The sequence below is a fragment of the Macaca thibetana genome, chromosome 14, assembly GCF_024542745.1.
Source record: "Macaca thibetana thibetana isolate TM-01 chromosome 14, ASM2454274v1, whole genome shotgun sequence".
Classification (NCBI taxonomy): Eukaryota; Metazoa; Chordata; class Mammalia; order Primates; family Cercopithecidae; genus Macaca; species Macaca thibetana.
In genome coordinates, this window is record NC_065591.1 from 99348486 (window position 1) to 99370372 (window position 21887).

Below are 21887 nucleotides of genomic sequence, written 5' to 3' on the forward strand. Positions count from 1 at the left end.
AGGGAGACCCCATCTCTACACAAAATAAAAAATTAGCCAGGAGTGGTGGCACTCACTTGTGGACCCAGCTACCAGGGAGGTCGAGGTGGGAGGATTACTTGAGCCTGGGAGGTTAAGGTTGCAGAGAGCTCTGATTGTGCCACTGCAGCCCAGCCTGGGCAACAGAGTAAGACCCTCTCTCTAAAATAGGAAGGGAGAGAGGGAGACAGGGAAACAGGGAGACAGGGAAAGAGGGAGAGAGGGAGAGGGAAGGAAAGTTAAGGAAAGAGGAAAGTTAAGGAAAGGGGAAAGTTAAGGAAAGAGGAAAGGAAAAAGGAAAGGAAAGGAAAGGAAAGGGGAAAGGAAAGGAAAGGGAAAAGGAAAAGGGAAAGGGAATCAAGTGGCTTGCTTACCTTGATAATTTGGGTGTCATCTTTTTCTGACTTTTCATCTTTCATTTTCCAGGCCCTTTCCTTGTCAGGAGTCTGGGATGGAACAGCCTCAACCCACTCATCTTCAGAGCTCTAAGAACATTTAGCATGTAAGTGAAAATCTCAAATTTGCATACTTTGATATAAAAATTCTGTGCTGTTAAGTGGTAGAAATTCAACATCCTAGAAAAAAATTCTTACACTGTATTTCCCCTTTACAAAATGACATTGAAATTTTAAAGAGCCAGGTGCGGTGGCTCACACCTGTTATCTCAGCACTTTGAGAGGCTGAGGCAGGCGTATTACTTGAGGTCAGGAGTACAAGACCAGCCTGGCCAACATGGTGAAACCCGTCTCTACTAAAAATACAAAAAAGTTAGCCAAGCATGGTGGCACACGCCTGTAATCCCAGATACTCAGGAGGCTGAGGCAGGAGAATCACCTGAACCCAGGAGGCGGAGGTTGCAGTGAGCTGAGATCGTGCCACTGCACTCCAGCCTGGGCCACAGAGACTCCATCTCAAAAAAAAAAAAAAAAAAAAAAAAAAAAAAAATTTTTTTTAAAGAAAAAAAGCATATAAACCCACTAGTTTGAGTTAAACCCACAAAACACAACCAAATTATTTTTATTTTCTTACCCATTTATTATCAAGCCAAGAGAAGGCAAAAAAAAAAAAAAATGGGAACTGCCAAGTAGAGAACACACTTTAGCACAGAGCTTCAGAGACTACCAACATCAAGTAGTTACTCACATCTCTGCTTCACTAGAACAGGGGAAACAACACCCAGGTAAATGAGTTTGCTGTTTGCCCCTAAGTTTCACATTTTGAGATTTCCCTTGATCTAAAACTACAGATAACATTATCTTCTTCAACACTCTCCTGGAGTTTTATACCAATTCCCATATTCTCAGCAAATGATGTCTTCTCTTACCTCATCAAGAAAACTGGGGCCACCTTATCTTCCTACCCACCCCCAACACATTTATGGCTGTCCCTATCCTTATTTCCGGTTAACTCCTCCCGTTTTAAGGCAGATCCTACTCTAAAGGTTTTGATACCAACTCTTTCTGTTCCTCCAGGACCTTGCTCCATCAATTATCTTCTCCTCTCACAGCATCAACCAAAGATCCCTAATGGCCTAGAAATATGCTCAAGCATTTCCCATCCTTTTTTTTTTTTAAGGAGGGAAGAGGGACCTTCCTTGACCCTATATATTCCTCCTCTAGCAGGAATTAATCTTCCAGCTTCCATTCTAAGATGAATTTCTTGAAAGAGTAGTCTACACGCACTGCCTTCACACTCTCACTGTCATACATTTTCTCAAAACCGTACAATATATCTACTGTCTCCATTAATCTACTGAAACATCTCCAAACTCACCAATGGCTTCCACTGTGCCAAATTCAACAAAACATTTCAGTCTTCAGCTCTCTAGACCTCTCTGCTCAATACAACTCTGTTGATGACTCACTTTCCTGGCTTCCATGACACCTCTCAGCTCTCCCACTCTTTGTTTCTTCTCCATTTCCTTCATGAACTCTTCCCCCTTTGCTCAGCCCTTAAATATCCATGTTATTTGGGGTTCCATTCTTTGCCCATGAGATTTTTTAATCTCTAAACATTCCCTTTGGGTCGTTAAATCCATTCTGATGGCCTGAACTACAATCAATTGTGCTGATATCTTTCAAATTTGTCTAACCAAAGTTTCACTGACTAATTATCTACCGTAGTTGGAAGGCATGCTAAACTCAGTAAGAATAGAAAATGAAGCCATCATCTTCCTCTACAAAATCTATTCCTCCTTGTATATTATTGAACTGAGTTATCTGGAACAACCACCCACTTAACCAAGTCAGAAACTCAGGATCGTGTTACCTCACACATTCAAGCCTACCATTTTCATTTCTAAAATATTTATCAAATATACCATACAGTGAATACATGATTACCACAGAAGCCTACCTCTATTGCTGGCCACTACTGATTAGTTCAAAGGTAGGCACCCGACCCAAATCATATCAACCTGAGCCATTCCTCAGGAATCTGAAATCCGGTCTGAATGGGCTTATCTAAAACTAAGAACTGGAAAGGCACTGGAAGAGGCCATTTCTGTCATAAGAAATAGAAATCAGCAAAAAAAATTTTTAAAACTAGAACTCAGGGTAGGGGAAATGAAAAATGGCAAGAAAATTGCAAAAACCATTCACAATTCTAATTCCAGCTATTCTCGAAGCCTAGCTGCATTCCTGCATCTATATGCCCTATGAGAATTTTGTACTCTAATAAGAAACCCTCCTTTTTGCAAAAGCCAGTTTAAATTTAGTTTCTGTTACCTGCAACCAAAATACCAAATCAATATTCTCTTCTTTGATCCTTAAAGTAGCAGCCCTATATCAGATCTTATCTCTCATTTAGACAATTGATTCCAGGAGACCAAATTAGTCTTCTGGACTCCAGTCTTTCCTGCTCCCCTTCTTTCTCCAACCCCTCACCCCAAATACATTTGGAGTAATATAAAGGGAACATCTGACCACTGTACTTCTCTTCTAGGGTTTTCCAGCACAAAGACTGCCAGTTATTCCTCTTCTTTCCTACCAACAGAATCTCATTTTATTTGGAGAAGTAATATACTTCCCATGCTAGAAAGTGAAGCCTTATGATCAAGTGTCCATTTAGATGTAAACAAAAGTATTTTATGGGACTTTCTGGAAGTCAAGTTAAGAAAAAAAGAGCATCCTCTTTCCTGTTATCTGAACTAAGAGGCAATATTGTAAGGATGATGGAAAAGCAAGACAACAGAAGCCTGGGTTCCAGAAGACCATACTAGCCCTAGACTTTCTACCTGACTTATTTCATACAAGAGAAAAATGAACTTCTATATTGTATAATCAATGGCTATTCTGAGATTTTCTAATAAATGCAGCTGAACCTAATTAGATGATACATTCCCTACTGAATAAAGTCAAAGCTCTTGTTTTGCAAGGCCCTATCAATTCTTACAGTTTCATCTCCATTCACCCCCTCCTCTTGTTTTATAATTTAGTACTATCAAATTGCTTATAGTTATATTTACATACATACACACATACTCACATTCATATTATTTCATACTTCCATGTCTCTGCTCTCACAATTCCTTATGCATGAAATGCCAAGCACACCTTTATTTGCCTAATGCTTACTAATCTATCTAGTCTCAATTCAAGCATCATTTTGTCAACAAGTTAGCAAATGAAATCCCTCTTAATACCCTGTACTACCATGGCATCATGTTGGATGGCATGCTAAACTCAGTAACAACAGAAAATAAAGCCATCATCATCTTCTACAAAATCTACTACAAAATCACATTATTAACATTATGTATCTATTTATCCAATTAGGAAATGAGTTTCCCAAAGGTTTTAAAAAAAATGTTTTTATATTCCCCATGTCTAGAACAGTGTCTGGCAAATAATAAGCATTTGATAAATGCAAGCTGAAATTAAATGAAATGCCTTTTTCTACTCTTTCAATAGCACCAGTCAGAAACTTTAAGCAGTAACCTATACTCATTTTCATAATTATGCACTCACTCACCTTACCACTTCAGCAAAATTAATGCTCCCCATGCTACGACTTCAGTTCTCTTGCTAATTTTAGCTTCTATCTCCATTTTACCTTGAACTCATTAACGATCAAGCTTAATACGCCTCCTGACCTAACACAGCCTTCAGGGCTCTCCTTCTCTTGTGCAGCCTTCAGAATTAACCACACCCCTAATTCTATCTAGTGGTCAAAACCTAGAAGGTGGAACTAAGACAGGAAAGTGCTACCAGCAAAAATCAAGGGACCTTGAGGACTTCTGCTTCTGTCCATGACAAAGTAAATGGCATCAGACTAGAAATATATACAAATTGGAATAAAAATGAACACTACAATCTCTACAGCTTTTTGTCTAAAGGCACATTCTAGACTGTGGCATAGTGGGGTAACCCAAGCAGAACATGAAAACATCACTGAGCCAAGGAAACAGAATTCGAACTCTGTGAAGGCTGAGACAAAGTACAGTTGGGAAGCTACACAGAGAAAGAGTGCCAGAAATCTACTTGAAGGACCCGTGGAGTCTTTAAAGAAAGACCAAGCTGAACATGCTGAGGATGAGAGTCCACAAGGTCAGGCAAAGAAAAATTACCAGGGAGAAAACAATTACCAAAGAGCTGTAAGCAGAACAATCCCCAGAGCTCACAAAGGGCTTGAAGACATTCTAGTTCCTACCATCCAGAATAAAGAAACCTCGCTGAACATCCATGACAATCAGCAGAGAACCCACAAGAGTCATGCCTTAGTAGAAAGGTTAAACCAGCCCTAGAGTAAAGCTATTCTAGATGCACATGAACAAAACTTAAAAACAAGCCTTGAAAAGGATTAAGCTAATTCACAAGTCATTAACTGTCTGCCAAAAGAAAACTCAATACCCTCTAAAGAGGTCAACAAAATCCAGCAGTCACAATATAACTTTCATAAGGTTCAGCATCCAATTAAAAGTTACTAGACATTCAAAGAAGCAAGCAAATGTGACCCATATTCAAGAGAAAAATCATTCTCTTGAAATGATTGAAGAGATAATTGAAACAGAACAGGAAAAAACAAGAGAGAATAAAATAGCAAACCAAGACTATAACACAGCTATCATAAATATGTTCAGGAAAGGGAAAATGTAAACATAATGAGGAGATAAACTGAAAAACATTAAAAAGATCCAAACAAAACTTCTAATGACAAAAAAAGATAAAATAAAGTAACAGTGCCTGAAATGAAAATGTCACTGGATAGTGATAACAGTAAGCTAGACACAGCAAAAGAAAAGGCCAGTGGGCCAGGCACAGTGGCTCACGCCTGTAATCTACCAGCACTCTGGGAGGCTGAGGCAGGCAGATCACGAGATCAGAAGATGGAGACCATCCTGATCAACATGGTGAAACCCCGTCTCCACCAAAAATACAAAAAATTAGCTGGGCATGGTGGCAGGCACCTGTAATCCCAGCTACTTGGGAAGCTGAGGGATGAGAATCACTTCAACCCAGGATGTGGAGGTTGCAGTGAGCTGAGATCGTGCCACTATACTCCAGCCTGGCAACAGAGTGAGACTCCATCTCAAAAAAAAAAAAAGAAAAGAAAAGAAAAAAAAGCCCAGTGAACCTGAAGCTCATGACATAGCAATAAAATATACCCAACCCAAAGCATAGAAAGGAAAAAGGCTAGAAAGAAAGTGAACACAGGCTCATTAACCTGTGAGACATTATTTTAAGGAGACTACCAAAATGAGAAGGAACAGAAAAAAACACTTCGAAAAAAATACCCTGAAAGTTTCATATTTGATGGAAACTGTAAACTCACAAATCAAAGCAGCACAATGAACCTAAGGCAGATGCTACACTCTGAATGTTTGTGTCCCCCACCAAATTCTTATGTTGAGATCCTGACCCCCAAGACAATGACAGTAGGAGGTAAGGCCTTTGGGAGATGACTGGGAATGGGATTAGTGCCCTTATAAAACATAGCCCAAGAGCACTCTGCCACATGAGGTTAGACTGAGAAGACAGCCATCTATGGGGAACTGAACCCTCAACAGACACAAAATCTGCCAGCACCTTGATTTTAGACTTTCTAGCAGCCTCCCAAACTGTGAGACGTGTTTCTGTCACTTATAATCCACCCAGTTTGTTTTGGAATAGCAGTGCAAATGAACTAAGACAGCAGAATAAACACAAAGAAATCAACACCAAGACATATCACAATTGAGTCACTGAAAAATAATGATGAAAAAGAAGCCCTAAAAGCATCCAGAATAAAAAGGCACATTATATACAGAGAAAAAAAGATTAAAATGACTACAGAATTCTCAATATGTACAATGCAAACCAGAAGACAATGGAATGACATTTTACAGTGCAAAAAAAAAAAAAAAAAAAAAAAAAAAAGACAACACTATAAACCTAAAATTCTGTGTCTAGCAAAGTATCTGAAAAATGAAGATTGCTAGTAAGAACTTCTGAGTTTGTGGTAAAAGAAAAAAATAAAGACTGAAGATGAAATAAAAGAAATCTTCAAACAAAAGCTGAGAGAATTCAATGTCTGCAAATCTATATTATAATACACATTAATGGAAGTTCTACAGACAAAAGGAAAATGGTATTAGACAGAAATTCAGACCTACATAAAATAATAAAGAATATCAGAGATGATAAATCTGTGGGTAAATATAAAAGACTTTTTTCACGTGTGTAACTTATTTAAAAGATAACTGACTAAAGTAAAAATAAAAAGAATGACATTAAAAATTATAAACAATGTGAGTTTATAACAAATGTAGAAGTAAAATATATGACAACAATAGCAAAAAATATAGTAGGAGAAAATGGAATATATTTTGGAGAAGGTCTAATTATAAAAGTAAAATTATATATTATTTGAAAGTTGAGTATGGTAAGTTAAAATATGCATAAGACTTAAAGCAGTCATTAAAAATAAATAAGGTATACCTAATAAGCCTATAGCAGAGATGAAATGGAATGCTAAAAAACACTCCAAAAGAAGGCAGGAAAAGGAAGGAACAAACGAAAAAAGAACAAACAAAAAATAGATATGGAATAACAAGATGGTAGACTTAAACTCATCCATAACAATTATTACATTAAACATAAATAATCCAAACCAGTACTATTCAACAGAATTTTTCTATACCTATACTGTCCAATATAGTAGCCACATAAATTTGGCTGATATAATTTTAATGAATTTTAATTAAAAATTTAAAAGCCATATACAGCTACCAGATTAGAGAGCACAAAAAACACCTAATTGCAAAGTAAGAGCTGTGAACCGAGACTGCACCACTGCACTTCAGCCTGGGTGACAATGTGAGATACCATCTCAAAAAAAAAAAAAAAAAAGAGGCCAGGTGCAGTGGCTCACATTTGTAATCCCAGCACTTTGGGAGCCGAAGGTGGGAGGATTGCTTAAGGCCAAGAATTTGAGACCAGCCTGGGCAACACGGCAAAACCATCTCTCTACAAAATATATATAGATCATAGGCTAAAATATAAAATGTCTCAAAAACGTTTTAAAAACTGAAATTATACAGAGTATAACAAAATAATAATGAAATCCAAAGTCAATAACCAAAAAAACCTAATAAAATCCACAAATATCTGGAAATGTTAAAACTCATATATACTTAAAACTCATATTCCAGACGTTGTAGTGCACCCCTGTAGTCCCAGCTTTCACCAGGCTGAGGTGGGAGGGTCACTTCAGCCTGAGGGGTTGAAGCTGCAGTGATCTACTGCACTCCAGCCTGGGCAACAAAGCAAGACTCTGTTAATCAATCAATAAAATAAAAAAGAAGAAATTGATAGGCTAGCTAAAAAAAGCAAGACCCAATTACACACTGCTTACAAGAAATACATTTTCAATATATAAAAAAGATACATTAAAACTAAAAAAATTTTGAAAAGACGATGAAAACACACAAAGAAAGAAAACTGAAGAGGCTTTATTAATATAGACACAACAGACTTCAGACAAGAGTATTACCAAAGATAGAGGAAAACTTCATAACAATAGTCAATTCGTCAAGGTGCCGTCTATGTACCTAACAAAGCTTCAAAATACGTAAGGCAAAAACTGACAAAACTGAAAGCAGAAGTAGGTAAAACCCACAAAACAATTAAGAGATTTCAATACTATTTTCTCAGTAACTGACTGAACAGGTGAACAGAAAATCATTAACCCTAAACTTACTGGTATAAATCAACTTTCCCTAATTGACATTTATAAAACACTATACCTAACAACGGCAGAATACATACTCATTTCAAATACATATGGAATTTTCACCAAGAAAGATAATAGGCTAGAAAATAAAATGTCTCAAAAAACTTTTTAAAAACTGAAATTATACAGAGTATAATAAAATAATTAAATTCAAAGTCAATAACCCAAAAGAAGACTAGTAAAATCAAATAGTTGGAAGTTTAAAAACTCATATATATCCATGAGTAAGAAAAAGTGAAGTAAAAAATATTTTGGATGGGACAGCAATGAAAATATAACATCAAAGTTTCATAGAGATACAACAATGCTAAGAGAAAAATTCATAAAATAAACACACATTAGAAAAGAAGATATCGAATCAATGGCGATGCATTCATCTTAGAAAGTTAGAAAAAAAAGAGCAAATTAAACACAAAATGAGTATTCACAAAGAATAAATATAGTTTAAATCAATGAAATAGAAAACACAACCAGAGAAAATTCAAGGAAACTAAAAGGCAATAAATAAAGATTAATAGAACTGATAAGCCTCAAGATAGACTGATGGAGGAAACAAAGAGAAAATAGAAATTACCAAAATCAGTAATGAAACAGGGGATGTCACTGTGGATTCCGTAAACACTAAAAGAACAAAGGAAATATTACAAACAACTTTATGACAATAAATTCGACAATTTCTATGGAATAAATTCCCAGAAAAACCGAAATTACTAAAACTAACTCAAGAATAAATAGAAAACATTTAACACACCTATTAAAGGAATTAACTCTGTGGTTAAACCCATTCCACAAAGAAACTCCAGGACCAAACAGTTTCACTGGCAAATTTTAACACTTACTGATGCAAAAAAAGCACTTACTGAATTCAATACTCATTCAAGATACAAACTCTCAGAAAACTAGAAATAGAATGGCATTTCCTTAATCTGAAAGGGCATGCATGAAAGTCCCACAGCAGACATCATGCTTAAATGTAAAAACCTGAATGCTTTCCACCTAAGATAAGGAACAAGGCAATCATGTCCACTCTCACCACTTCCATTCAACACTATTTTTAAGTCCTAGCTACTGAAATAAGGCAACAAAAATTAACAAAACAGGCACAGAGATTGAAAAGAAAAAAGTAAAAGTCTTCTTCACACATGACATACCATTTACCTAGAAATCCTAAGAAATCTAAAAAAGCTGCTAACACTAGTATTAGTAATATTAACAAGGTGACAAGACGCAAGGTAAATACATCAAAAGCAGTTTTTTTCATTTTTCTTTTTTTTCTGACCCTAATGTTTCAAAATCACTTCTATAATTATATACTAGCTGTAAACACATTTATTTTAAAATTCCATTTACAATAGCACTTCCAGAAAACAAAATAGAAAGAAATACAACAAACGAAATGTAAGACCTCTACACTAAAAACTTCAGAATATTTTGAGAAAAATCAAAGAAGACATAAATGGATAGAGAGATGTACCAATGTGCATAATGGATTGAAAGAATATTTTAACATATCTATCTCCCAAAATTCCTTCCAATAGGGAAAATTCAGCCTTTTCAACAAATGATGCTAGTAAAACTGGAAATCCATGTGGGAAAAAAATAAACTGACACTACATAACATAAATTAAAAATATTAATGGATTATAAATAAGCAAAAAAGCCAAAGCTATAAAACTTTCAGGGAAAAAAAATAGGAGGCCAAGCAGGGTGGTTCACACCTGTAATCCCAGCACTTTGGAAGACTGAGGCAGGAGATCACTAGAGCCCAGGGGTTCGAGACCAGCCTTGGCAACATCATAAGACTCTATGTCTACAAAAACAACTTTTTGTACTACATCTGTAGTCTTAGTTAATTGGGCTGCTAAGGCAGCAGGACTGCTTGAGCCCACGAGTTTGAGGATGCAGTGAGCCATGATGGTGCCACTGCACTCCAATCTGTGCAACACAGTGAGGCTCTATCTCTAAAATAAAAAAAAATTAAAAAAAAAAAATTTAGTAATAGCATAAACACAGGAGAAATCACAATCTTCAGGTGTGCAAAAATTAGGATACCAGAAGCACTAAGAAAAAATGATGAAAAACAAAAAAGAAAATATTTAATAAATCAGATTTCATAAAGGAAGACACAGAATGCCCCATGGGGACTTAAAATGATGCTCTACATCCTTTTTCTTCAGGGAAATACCACACGATATAACACACAGTAGAACAGCTAAAAATTACTAAGACTGACAATACCAAGTACTAGCAAGGATGTGGAATTCCTCGGTGACTCCTAGTGCTACAACGGCCTCAGAGCAAATGGACAGGCGGTGGGGAGGGGCAACTGGGGTAGCTAAGGGAGTGTTTGCACCACCTCTCCCCCAACCCCAGGCTGCACAACATGCAGCTCCAAAAGAGACCCTGTCCTTCTGCTTGAGGAGAGGAGACAGAAGAGTAAATAGAGGACTCCGTCTTGCATCTTAGATACCAGCTCAGCCATAGCTGGCATCCACTAAAGAGACCTTAGGCCCTGAATAACCAGCACCAATAACCAAGTACTACATTGTGGCCTTCACTGTGAACATGAGACTTGCTGGATTCAGGTGAGACTCAGCACATTTCCAGCTGTGATGGCTATGGGGAGAGCCTCCTTCTGCTTGAGAAAAGTAAAGCGGGCTTTGTCTTGCACCTTAGGTACCAGCTCAGCCATAGGGTGGTAGAACACCAAGAGGGATCTTGGGGTCCCCAGCCCGAGTCCTTGGTTCTTGGATGGCATTTCTGGATCTGCCCAGGGGCGACCCACTGCCCTAAAGGCTGAGTCCCAGGCCAGGCAGCTGACTGAAGAGTTCTCGGGCCTTACGGGAACATCAGTGGTAGCCTGCCAGTACTACCTGTGGGTCTATGGCGATGGCTACCCCCTCTGCCTGTGAAAAGGGGAGGGAAGAGTGGGAAGAACTGCCATTCATGGGTTGAATGCCAGCTCAGCCACAGTTCAACAGAACACCAGGCACACTTCTAAGGTTTTTGACGCCAGTACCTGGGTCCCTGATGGCACCTCTGTACCCACCTCAGGCCTGGGGGAACTTGCCACCCTGAAGGGAAAGACACAGGCCTGGCTGGCTTCACCACCTGCTCATTGCAGAGCCCCAGGGCCTTGAGTGAACACAGGCTGTAGCCAGGTAATTGTTATAGCAGGCCTTGGGCAAGATCCAGTGCTGTGCTTAGCAATAATTCCCAAATCACATCCCTATCCTTTTAAGCTTTCTCTGAAATTCAAGATCAATATTTCCAATATTTCCTGGACATCTCCAAGTAGATGTCTCCCAGATATTTTCATATCATAACTAGTAATTATCTTTTTTAAGTTTTCTTGTATTTTAAGTTCCCATAAGTTATACATTCAAATACAATGTTCTCAAATAGCTGCTTTGATTAATTTTAGTACATACTTACTGATGAGCTATCAGATGACTCATTGTTTTTTTCATACTTCTGTTTCCTGCTCTTTTTTTTCTTCTCTTTCTTTGCTTTTTTTAAATGCTTGTTTTTCTTCTTTTTCTTCACAGAGTGTTCCTACCATCATTTTGAACAGGCAAGAAAAGAATTTAATTTCATCTTAATTTAAAAGGATGTATTTTGAGAGAAAAAAATCCACATTCTAAAAAACTTTAAATCTTTGATGAAATAAGACCAAGAATATGTCTAAATAAATAAAATATTTCAGGAAATCTTAACACACCTTCTATAATATATGCACTATCAATAAATCATATAACTGAGCCCTCTTACCAGAAAAATACTGGGAAAATTTTGGCTTTATTTGTAGATTTATGTGACAAATATAATCAAATAAACACATATATACACAAACATGTATACCTATGCATCTATATACACACAAACACATATACATATAATATCCCTCTATGGTCCCCCCAAAATTTTACACAAGACTATTAGGCCATAAAAAATATAACAAGATAGCACAAACTAAAATTATAGGAAGAGGTGAGGGGAAGGAGCAGGGATAGGGAAAGGGAAGATGTTGATCAAAGGATACAAAGTTTTCATGACACTAGAAATAAGTTTCAGTGATCTATTACTGATGACCAGTTAATAATAATGTATTGTCTATTTCAAAACCATTGAAGAATAGACTTTTAATGTTCTCACCACAAAAAAATAAGTTGATGAGGTGATGGATGTGTTCATTAGCTTGACTGAATCTTTCTATAATGTATACATAGATCAAACCATCACATGTACCCCATAAATTTACACAATTATTTGTCAATTAAAAATAATTTTTTAAAAAATTATAGGAAAACAGACTTGAGACCTAAAAAAATAAGATACAATAAATACATAAAGCTTAAAATGCATAAATTTTTAGGCCTATAAGCTTGCTATAGTGGGCCAGAAATTTGAAGCTAAGTCTTCTACTAGCCAACTCAAACAACAAATTTTGAGTCATAATGTCCAAAATATTACAATATCTTCCTTCTGCCAAAGAAATGAAACTATTCAGCAATGCCAACTATGTGATTGATATTCTGTAACTCATGAAAACATTCTATAAAATTATTCCTCCAATATTAACTTGAATAAGTGCAAAAAAGGACAGATACCCTTACATCAAGTAAACCTGTTAGTATTCACCTGTGAGAATTGTTCGAGTCGCTCATTCACATCAGGTAGCATCCATGTATCCTCACCCCGAAGTCGCTTAAGTTCTTTACGCCTTTCTTCTTTTTCAAAATTGGCTTTGGCCTACAACCAAAAAAAAAAAAAAGACAAACTAGCAATTGATCCAACTGCTTTTCACAAAAAAAGGAAAACAAAAACCTCTGGCATTTTTATATAAAAACATTAACTCATGAATGAATGTCTATTCCTTGCCAGGAATTTGCTTCTCTAGTGTGAAAAAAAAAACATTAAAAAACAAAACAAAGCAAAAATCTCTCCTCCTGCATTTCCAATCTCCAGTGATTTGAGTTACCAAGCAGAGAGAATCGAGGGACTGAGTTCATGTCCTCCCCTCTCTCTAAGCTCCCTACCTCAATAAGACTTGGAATCCCTTTTCCCTTCACCATTCCCATGCCTTACACTTGCACTTTTGCAACAGTTAGACCTCCATGCCTTCAATATGCAATGCCTGTACCCCAATACTCAGCGCCCAAAATGCTTCAGGAAGAATCATCTTTGTAGAAAAAAAAGATCATACTGGTAATTTTTATTCATTCTTCAATGACAGTCAAACAAAGCAAGTTTTTCCTAGGAAATCATTCCTACCCTCTCTTTCTTTCCCTGTAATTCCAAAACTGAATTTGATCCTTTTCAAATTATACGCATACCTCTACTATAAGATTTATCTCAGCTTACGAACCTTACTCCCTCCAAAAACTGCTTGAAATACCAAAAAGGATGACTTATAAATATATATGTGTGTGTGTATATATATGTGTGTGTGTGTATATATATACACACATTACATATGTTGAAATTAGGAAACAATACCAACATTTTACCTATCCAAGATTAATCGCCCATTCTTCCGCTTTAAAATCTGGCTGTAGTCATTTTCTCTTTAGAGTCTCCTCTCCCTCTTCTCTGCTGGCTCCTACTCATTTGCATTTAAGCTGGTTTAAAACTCTTCCAACTTAAATTAAAAAAAAAAAACCCTCACTGAACTCTCTCTTGCTCTCCAACTACAACTTTTCTCTTTCATTGCCACATTTCTTACATATTGAATAGATTGTCAGATAATTCAGTAGTTTACTTTCTCCAGTCTTTGTATGTTACCTCTATGTATCTGAAGTTTAGAGAGAAATACAATGTTTCGCGATCTTTTGTGAGAGGCTAAATATACTGAGATTCGTATTAACTTTTGTTTGGATTGGTAAGAGCTTACATTAAGTCTGGAATTGATACTAATAGAGACAGGAGAAGGAAATGTCAAACTGAGTCTATTTAAGTGTGCCTTGTATGTGTTCCTGAAAAAGGAAAATTTCATTTCAGATACGGTAGTAGCAATGGCTGAGGCTGCGAGACATGCTGGCAGAGTCCTTAAAAGCCGCAGGGGACCTATAAAGTGTGCAGTCCGAGTGATAGAAATATAAAGAATGGATAACTTAAAAGGTAAAGAAACTTGGGGAAAAAAAGATCTCCCTGAAAAGAGAATGAGCATCTAGCACCTGCCAGAACATCTAAAAAAAACCGGTAGCTACAAAAGGGTTTACCGGAATTGCAAAGGGAGACCTCACCCAAATTAAGGTGAGATTCCGTACTGACGAGGTGAGGGAAGGGATGGGTGGGCTAGCTTAAGGGAACCCTCAACTCCCACAACGCTAAATAACTACAAAGGCCTCAAAACAGAGGTACCTGGCGCAACACCTCGGCCCTGGCATTTCGTGTCTGTTCCTTCCGCTCTTCGATACTCTTCGCACTTTCAAATCTACCACTAGCAGCCGCCATACTTGTTGCCATCGTAAAGCTAAGAAGCCGTAGGGAAATTCTAGTTTACGACGGTCGTAATTTAATAAACAAACCGGGACTTCCGGACCCGAGGAAGGAGGAGCACTGCTCCACCAACGGGGCATGCGCACATCTGAGGGCTTTTAGGGTTAGGATTACTGCCCCCCCCGGGTTTTAAAGACCCCTAGAATCGTGGAGGGTTTAATTCTTTCGGGTGCTGGGTTCGACTGTGAGCAGGATTAATACCCGAATACATTTATTATGTACTTTGCACTATATTAACAGCTTTCTCACCGATTTCGTCTTTAAATCGCCTAAGTTGCAAGCTCCTGGAAGTTAAGTTGGTACCTCTCCAAAGTTTTCTGTCGAAGTACCCTTTGTCGCCATAGCATCGTTTCCCTGTGCTGGAGGAATGGAATGAAGGGAGGCTACCAGAAACGTAGTGGAAGCGGGCAGGAAGGGCAGAATTGCTTTGAAGATTCAGTGTTTTGTTTTCGTGGGTTTTATTTAATGTATGAAACACTCGTGAATTTTGCATTGCACTTCACAATTTATCCGTGCTCACTTAAGTTGTTAGAAGTTTACATTATATTTTTTCCTCTGACCTGATATTATTTACTCATACTTATCCGTCCAAGCATTTTTCATTACGATGGGCAATTACTTATTCGTGTGGGGATTTCTTTGTTTTGTTTTACGGATGTATTGCCCAAACATGAAACTTCTAAGTTCAAAAGAATAAGACATCCTAAAGTGATGAAATGCTTTGAGGATAAAAGACACTAAGCTTGGCCGGGCGTGGTGGCTCACACCTGTAATCCCAGCACTTTGGGAGGCCACGGCGGGCGGATCACCTAAGGTCGGGAGTTCGAGACCAGTCTGACCAACATGGTGAAACCCCTTCTCTACTAAAAATACAAAAATTAACTGGGCGTGGTGGCGGGCACCTGTAATCCCAGCTACTTAGGGGGGCTGAGGCAGGAGAATCGCTAGAACCCGGGAGGCGGAGGTTGCGGTGAGCTGAGATGGTGCCATTGCACTCCAGCCTGGGCAAGAAGAGCAAAACTTCGTCTCCAAAAAAAAAAAGACACTAAGCTTACATTTATAATTATAAAGAAGAGGGCTGGGGAATTAATTATAAACGGTACCTTAAAGACGCTAAAAATAGGTAACATAAACCAGGTTAAGGTGAATACTCTTTCTCTTCAGGTTTCATAAAATTTAATGTGTGTTTGCAAGAAGCTTTCCAAGAGTTTCACATTCACTACCATTCTATGACAGTCTGAATCTTGAGCACCCAATGCTTACTTGTTTGATATGCAATAAAAAGTATTCATTTTATTTTAAAATGTAATTTACTAATTGACCTTGTAATATTTAATCAACGGACTACATTAACTGATTTTTGTCATAACTAGCATCAATGTCTTTTCAGATTCTCTTGGAATGCAGAAAAACCATTTCACTGTTTTGCATCAAGTCAATAAAAATAAACTGATTATATTAGAAACGTGTGTTTTAATCAGTTCAGGCTGCTATAACAAAAATATTATAGAATGGATGGCTTATAAATAACAAACAAGTAATTCTCACAGTTTCAGAGGCTGGAAAATATCAAGGTGTTGGGCGATTTGCTGCCTGGTGAAGGTGTGTCCTGGTTCCTAGAGGGCAGTACTTTTGCTGGGTCTCATATGGCGGAAAGGGAGAGGGATCTCTCTAGAACTTCTTTTTATAGGAATTCATGAGGGTGCTGCCCTCATGACCTAATCACCTCCCAGAGTCCCTACTTCCATATACCAACACATTGGGAATTAGGTTTCAACATAAGAATTTTGGGGAAACAAGCATTCAGTCTAGAGCAACGTGCAGAGTTATATGAAGAAAACTTTAAAATTTTGCATAAGCTCCCCAAAAAGACTAGAATAAACGGAGAGGTATGCTATGTGCTTAAAGAAGACAACATCATAAAAAATCATTTCTCTATAAATTAATTTGTAAATATCATGCAGTACAAATAAAATTGCCCCCAAAAAATGTTGGGGTTAGAGAGGGGAACTAGATATGTTAAAATAGAAAAAAAAAAAAGAAAAGAAAGAAAAAGCAGGTTATTTTGGCTAGTTTTGCATTTGGCCCCACCTAATGCAAATCCAGTCACATGGCTTAATCAAATAAAGGGTAACGTAACAAGGAGCCTAAAGTAGCTGGTCCAGGTTTGGTGCAATTGCTGAAGGAGCCAAATTGTTTCTCCTTTTTTGCTTTGTTGCAGTCTGTGACTTAAGTCTATGTTGTCACAAGCAGAGTATCACGTTCTTTCACATCCGTTCATGGCATCTGATAAACAAGAATAAAGAGAATGGACAAAGGGTAAACAGTGAATCCTAGCTAAGCTGGCCTCATTTTTTATTAGAAAAATGATGGCTTTTCCTAAAACCTAGTTCAGTTTCTTTCATTTAAATCTTATGATCCAGAAATAGGTCACATGATCACAATTAACTACAAAAGTTTCAAGAAGATTGCAGGATAGTTGTGTTATAGAATGTCACTCAACTCGGTTTGTCGGAGGTTCTTTTGTGATTAAATTCAAGTTAGGCCTTTTAAGCAGGACTATCACAGAAGTGAGGTGGTCTTACTGCATCCTGTTGGGTAGCTCATAATTTCTATTTGTTCCATTACTGGTGGTGTTAATTCTGATCGTTTAAATGAAGTGGCATTTGCCAAACTTCTCTGCTGTAAAGTACCTCTTTTCCTTCTACAATTAATAAGTATTTTGTGAAGTTGGTTCTTTGAAACTATGTAAATTATGTACCAAATTTTCAAGTTATTTATTTTTATATAATATGGATTCATAATTTCTCAGTGGATTCCTGTTTTTGTTCAGTGGCATAAAAATTAGTTATCAGTATTTTGATCCTCAAATTGGTCCAGGTTAGGCCAATGAGAGCCCTTTCAAATTGGTTTCTGTGTCCTTTAGACATGTACCCACATTCTTTATATATATATACGCACACTATATATATATACTTTATATATATACACACACTATATATACTTTATATATATACACACACTATATATATACTTTATATATACACACTATATAATACTTTATATATATACACTATATATACTTTATATATATATACTTTATATATATATACTATACTATATATACTTTATATATATACACTATATATATACTTTATATACACACATATATACTTTAAGTTCTGGCGTACATGTGCAGAACATGCTGGTTTGTTACATAGGAATACACCTGCCATGGTGGTGTGCTGCACCCATCAACCTGTCATCTACATTAGGTATTTCTCCTAATGCTATCCCTCCCCAGCCCCCACCCCCTGACAGACCCCAGTGTGTGATGTTCCCTTCCCTGTGTCCATGTGTTCTCATTGTTCAACTCCCAGTTATGAGTGAGAACATGCAGTGTTTGGTTTTCTGTTCTTGTGTTAGTTTGCTGAGAATGATGGTTTCCAGCTTCATTCATGTCCCTCCAAAGGACATGAACTCATCCTTTTTTATGGCTGTGTAGTATTTCATGGTGTATGTGTGCCACATTTTCTTAATCCAGTCTATCATTGATGGGCATTTGGGTTGGTTCCAAGTCTTTGCTATTGTGAACAGTGTAGCAATAAACATATGTGTGCATGTGTCTTTATAGTAGAATTATTTATAATCCTTTGGTTATATACCCAGTAATGGTATTGCTGGGACAAATGATATTTCTGGTTCTAGATCCTTGAGGAATCGCCACACTGTCTTCCACAATGGCTGAGCTAATTTACACTCCCACCAACAGTGTAAACTTGTTCCTATTTCTTTACATCCTCTCCAGCATCTGTTGTTTCCTGGCTTTTTAATGATCCCTATTCTAATTGCAGTGAGATGGTATCTCATTGTGGTTTTATTGGCATTTCTCTAATGAGTAGTGAAGATGAGCTTTTTTTCATATGTTTGTTGGCTGCATAAATGTCTCCTTTTCAGAAGTGTCTGTTCATATCCTTTGCCCACTTTGTGGTGGGGTTGTTTTTTTCTTGTAAATTTGCTTAAGTTCTTTGCAGATTCTGGATATTAGCCCTTTGCCAAATGGATAGATTGCAAAAATTTTCTCCCATTCTCTAGGCTGCCTGTTCACTCTGGTGATAGTTTCTTTTGTTGTACAGAAGCTCTTTAATTAGATCTGATTTGTCTATTTTGGCTTTTGTTGCCATTGCTTTCAGTGTTTTAGTCATGAGGTCTTTGCCCAAGCCTATGTCCTGAATGGTATTGCCTAGGTTTTCTTCTAGGTTTTTTATGGTTTTAGGTCTTATGTTTAAGTCTTCAATCCAGGCCGGGCGCGGTGGCTCAAGCCTGTAATCCCAGCACTTTGGGAGGCCGAGGCGGGCGGATCACAATCAGGAGATCGAGACCATCTTGAACTAAAAATACAAAAAATTTTTTTGGCGGGTACTGGTGTAACAGGAAAGGGAACCCGGGAGGCGGAGCTTGCAGTTTCATCGCGCCACTGCACTTTTCTCTCAAAAAAAAAAAAAAAAGTCTTCAATCCATCACATAAGGGCAAAGGGATCCAGTTTCAGTTTTCTGCACATGGCTAGCCAGTTTTCCCAACACCATTTATTTATTTATTTATTTTGTATTATACTTTAAGTTCTAGGGTACATGTGCACAACATGCAAGTTTGTTACATATGTATATGTGTGCCATGTTGGTGTGCTGCACCCATTAACTCATCATTTACATTAGGTATATCTCCTAATGCTATCCCTGCCCACTCCCCCAACCCCACGATAGGCCCCGGTGTGTGATGTTCCCCTTCCTGTGTCCAAGTGATCTCATTGTTCAATTTCCCCCTATAAGTGTGAACATGCGGTGTTCGATTTTTCTGCCCTTACGATAGTTTGCTGAGAAAGATGGTTTCCAGCTTCAGCCATGTCCCTCCAAAGGACATGAACTCATCCTTTTTCATGGCTGCGTAGTATTCCATGGTGTATATGTGCCACATTTTCTTAATCCAGTCTCTCATCGATGGACATTTGGGTTGGTTCCAAGTCTTTGCTATCGTGAATGGTGCCGCAGTAAACATACGTGTGCATGTGTCTTTATAGCAGCATGATTTATAATCCTTGGGTATATACCCAGTAATGGGATGGCTGGGTCAAATGATATTTCTAGTTCTAGATCCTTGAGGAATCGCCATACTGTTTTCCACAATGGTTGAACTAGTTTACAGTCCCACCAACAGTGTAAAAGTATTCCTATTTCTCCACATCCTCTCCAGCACCTGTTGTTTCCTGACTTTTTAATGATCTCCATTCTAACTGGTGTGAGATGGTATCTCATTGTGGTTTTGATTTGCATTTCTCTGATGGCCAGTGATGATGAGCATTTTTTCATGTGTCTATTGGCTGCATAAATGTCTTCTTTTGAGAAGTGTCTGTTCATATCCTTTGCCCACTTTTTAATGGGGTTGTTTGTTTTTTTCTTGTAAATTTGTTTGAGTTCTTTATAGATTCTGGATATTAGCCCTTTGTCAGATGGGTAGATTGCAAAAATTTTCTCCCATTCTGTAGGTTGCCCGTTCACTCTAATGGTAGTTTCTTTTGCTCTGCAGAAGCTCTTCAGTTTAATTAGATCCCATTTGTCAATTTTGGCTTTTGTTGCCATTGCTTTCAGTGTTTTAGACGTGAAGTCCTTGCCCATGCCAATGTCCTGAATGGTATTGCCTAGGTTTTCTTCTAGGGTTTTTATGTTTTTAGGTATAACATTTAAGTCTTTAATCCATCTTGAATTAATTTTTGTGTAAGGTGTAAGGAAGGGATCCAGTTTCAGCTTTCTATATATGGCTAGCGAGTTTTCCCAGCACCATTTATTAAATAGGGAATCATTTCCCCATTTCTTGTATTTGTCAGGTTTGTCAAAGATCAGATGGCTGTAGATGTGTGGTATTATTTCTCAGGGCTCTATTCTGTTCCATTGGTCTATGTCTCTGTTTTGGTACCAGTACCATGCTGTTTTGGTTACTGTAGCCTTGTAGTATAGTTTGAAGTCAGGTAGCGTGATGCCTCCAGCTGCTTTGTTCTTTTGGCTTAGGATTGTCTTAGCAATGGGGGCTCTTTTTTGGTTCCATATGAACTTTAAAGTAGTTTTTTCCAATTCTGTGAAGAAAGTCATTGGTAGCTTGATGGAGATGGCATTGAATCTATAAATTACCTTGGGCAGTATGGCCATTTTCACAATATTGATTCTTCCTATCCATGAGCATGGAATGTTTTTCCATTTGTTTGTGTCCTCTTTTATTTCATTGAGCAGTGGTTTGTAGTTCTCCTTGAAGAGGTCCTTCACATCCCTTGTAAGTTGTATTGCTAGGTATTTTATTCTCTTTGAAGCAATTGTGAATGAGAGTTCACTCATGATTTGGCTCTCTGTTTGTCTGTTATTGGCATTTAAGACTGCTTGTGATTTTGTATCCTGAGACTTTTCTGATGTTGCTTATCAGCTTAAGGAGATTTTGGACTGAGACAGTGGGATTTTCTAAATATACAATAATGTCATCTGCAAGCAGGGATAATTTGACTTCCCCTTTTCCTAACTGAATACCCCTTATTTCTCTCTCCTGCCTGGTTGCCCTGGCCAGAACTTCCAACACTATGTTGAATAGGAGTGGTGAGAGAGGGCATCCCTGTCTTGTGCCAGGTTTCAAAGGGAATGCTTCCAGGTTTTGCCCATTCAGTATGATATTGGCTGTGGGTTTGTCATAAATAGCTCTTATTATTTTGAGATACATCCCATCAGTACCGAATTTATTGAGAGTTTTTAGCATGAAGGAGTGTTGAATTTTATTGAAGGCCTTTTCTGCATCTATTGAGATAATCATGTGGTTTTTGTCTTTGGTTCTGTTTATATGATGGATTACATTTATTTATTTGCATATGTTGAACCTGCCTTGCATCCCAGGGATGAAGCCCACTTGATCATGGTGGATAAGCTTTTTGATGTGCTGCTGGATTCGGTTTGCCAGTATTTTATTGAGGATTTTTGCATCGATTTTCATCAGGGATATTGGTCTAAAATTCTCTTTTGTTGTTGTGTGGCTGCTGGGCTTTTGTATCAGGATGATGTTGGCCTCATAAAATGAGGTAGGGAGGAGTCCCTCTTTATCTATTGATTGGAATAGTTTCAGAAGG

The 21887-nt window shown here is 37.6% G+C and overlaps 2 protein-coding genes across 2 annotated transcripts in view; one reads left to right on the forward strand and one right to left on the reverse strand.

Moving 5' to 3' along the window:
- The window catches only part of ACAT1 (acetyl-CoA acetyltransferase 1), a 976528-nt gene that overhangs the window by 271564 nt on the left and 683077 nt on the right, over window positions 1-21887 (forward strand). The gene's annotated exons all lie outside the window — the stretch shown is intronic.
- The window catches only part of CWF19L2 (CWF19 like cell cycle control factor 2), an 808601-nt gene that overhangs the window by 104505 nt on the left and 682209 nt on the right, over window positions 1-21887 (reverse strand). The window contains exons 2-5 of the mRNA XM_050758687.1: window positions 14593-14705; window positions 12871-12981; window positions 11665-11784; window positions 393-503 (exon numbers count right to left, since the gene is read on the reverse strand). Of these exons, the coding sequence (XP_050614644.1) occupies window positions 393-503; window positions 11665-11784; window positions 12871-12981; window positions 14593-14697 (447 nt within the window). The 5' untranslated portion in view covers window positions 14698-14705. The remainder of the gene's footprint in view (window positions 1-392; window positions 504-11664; window positions 11785-12870; window positions 12982-14592; window positions 14706-21887) is intronic.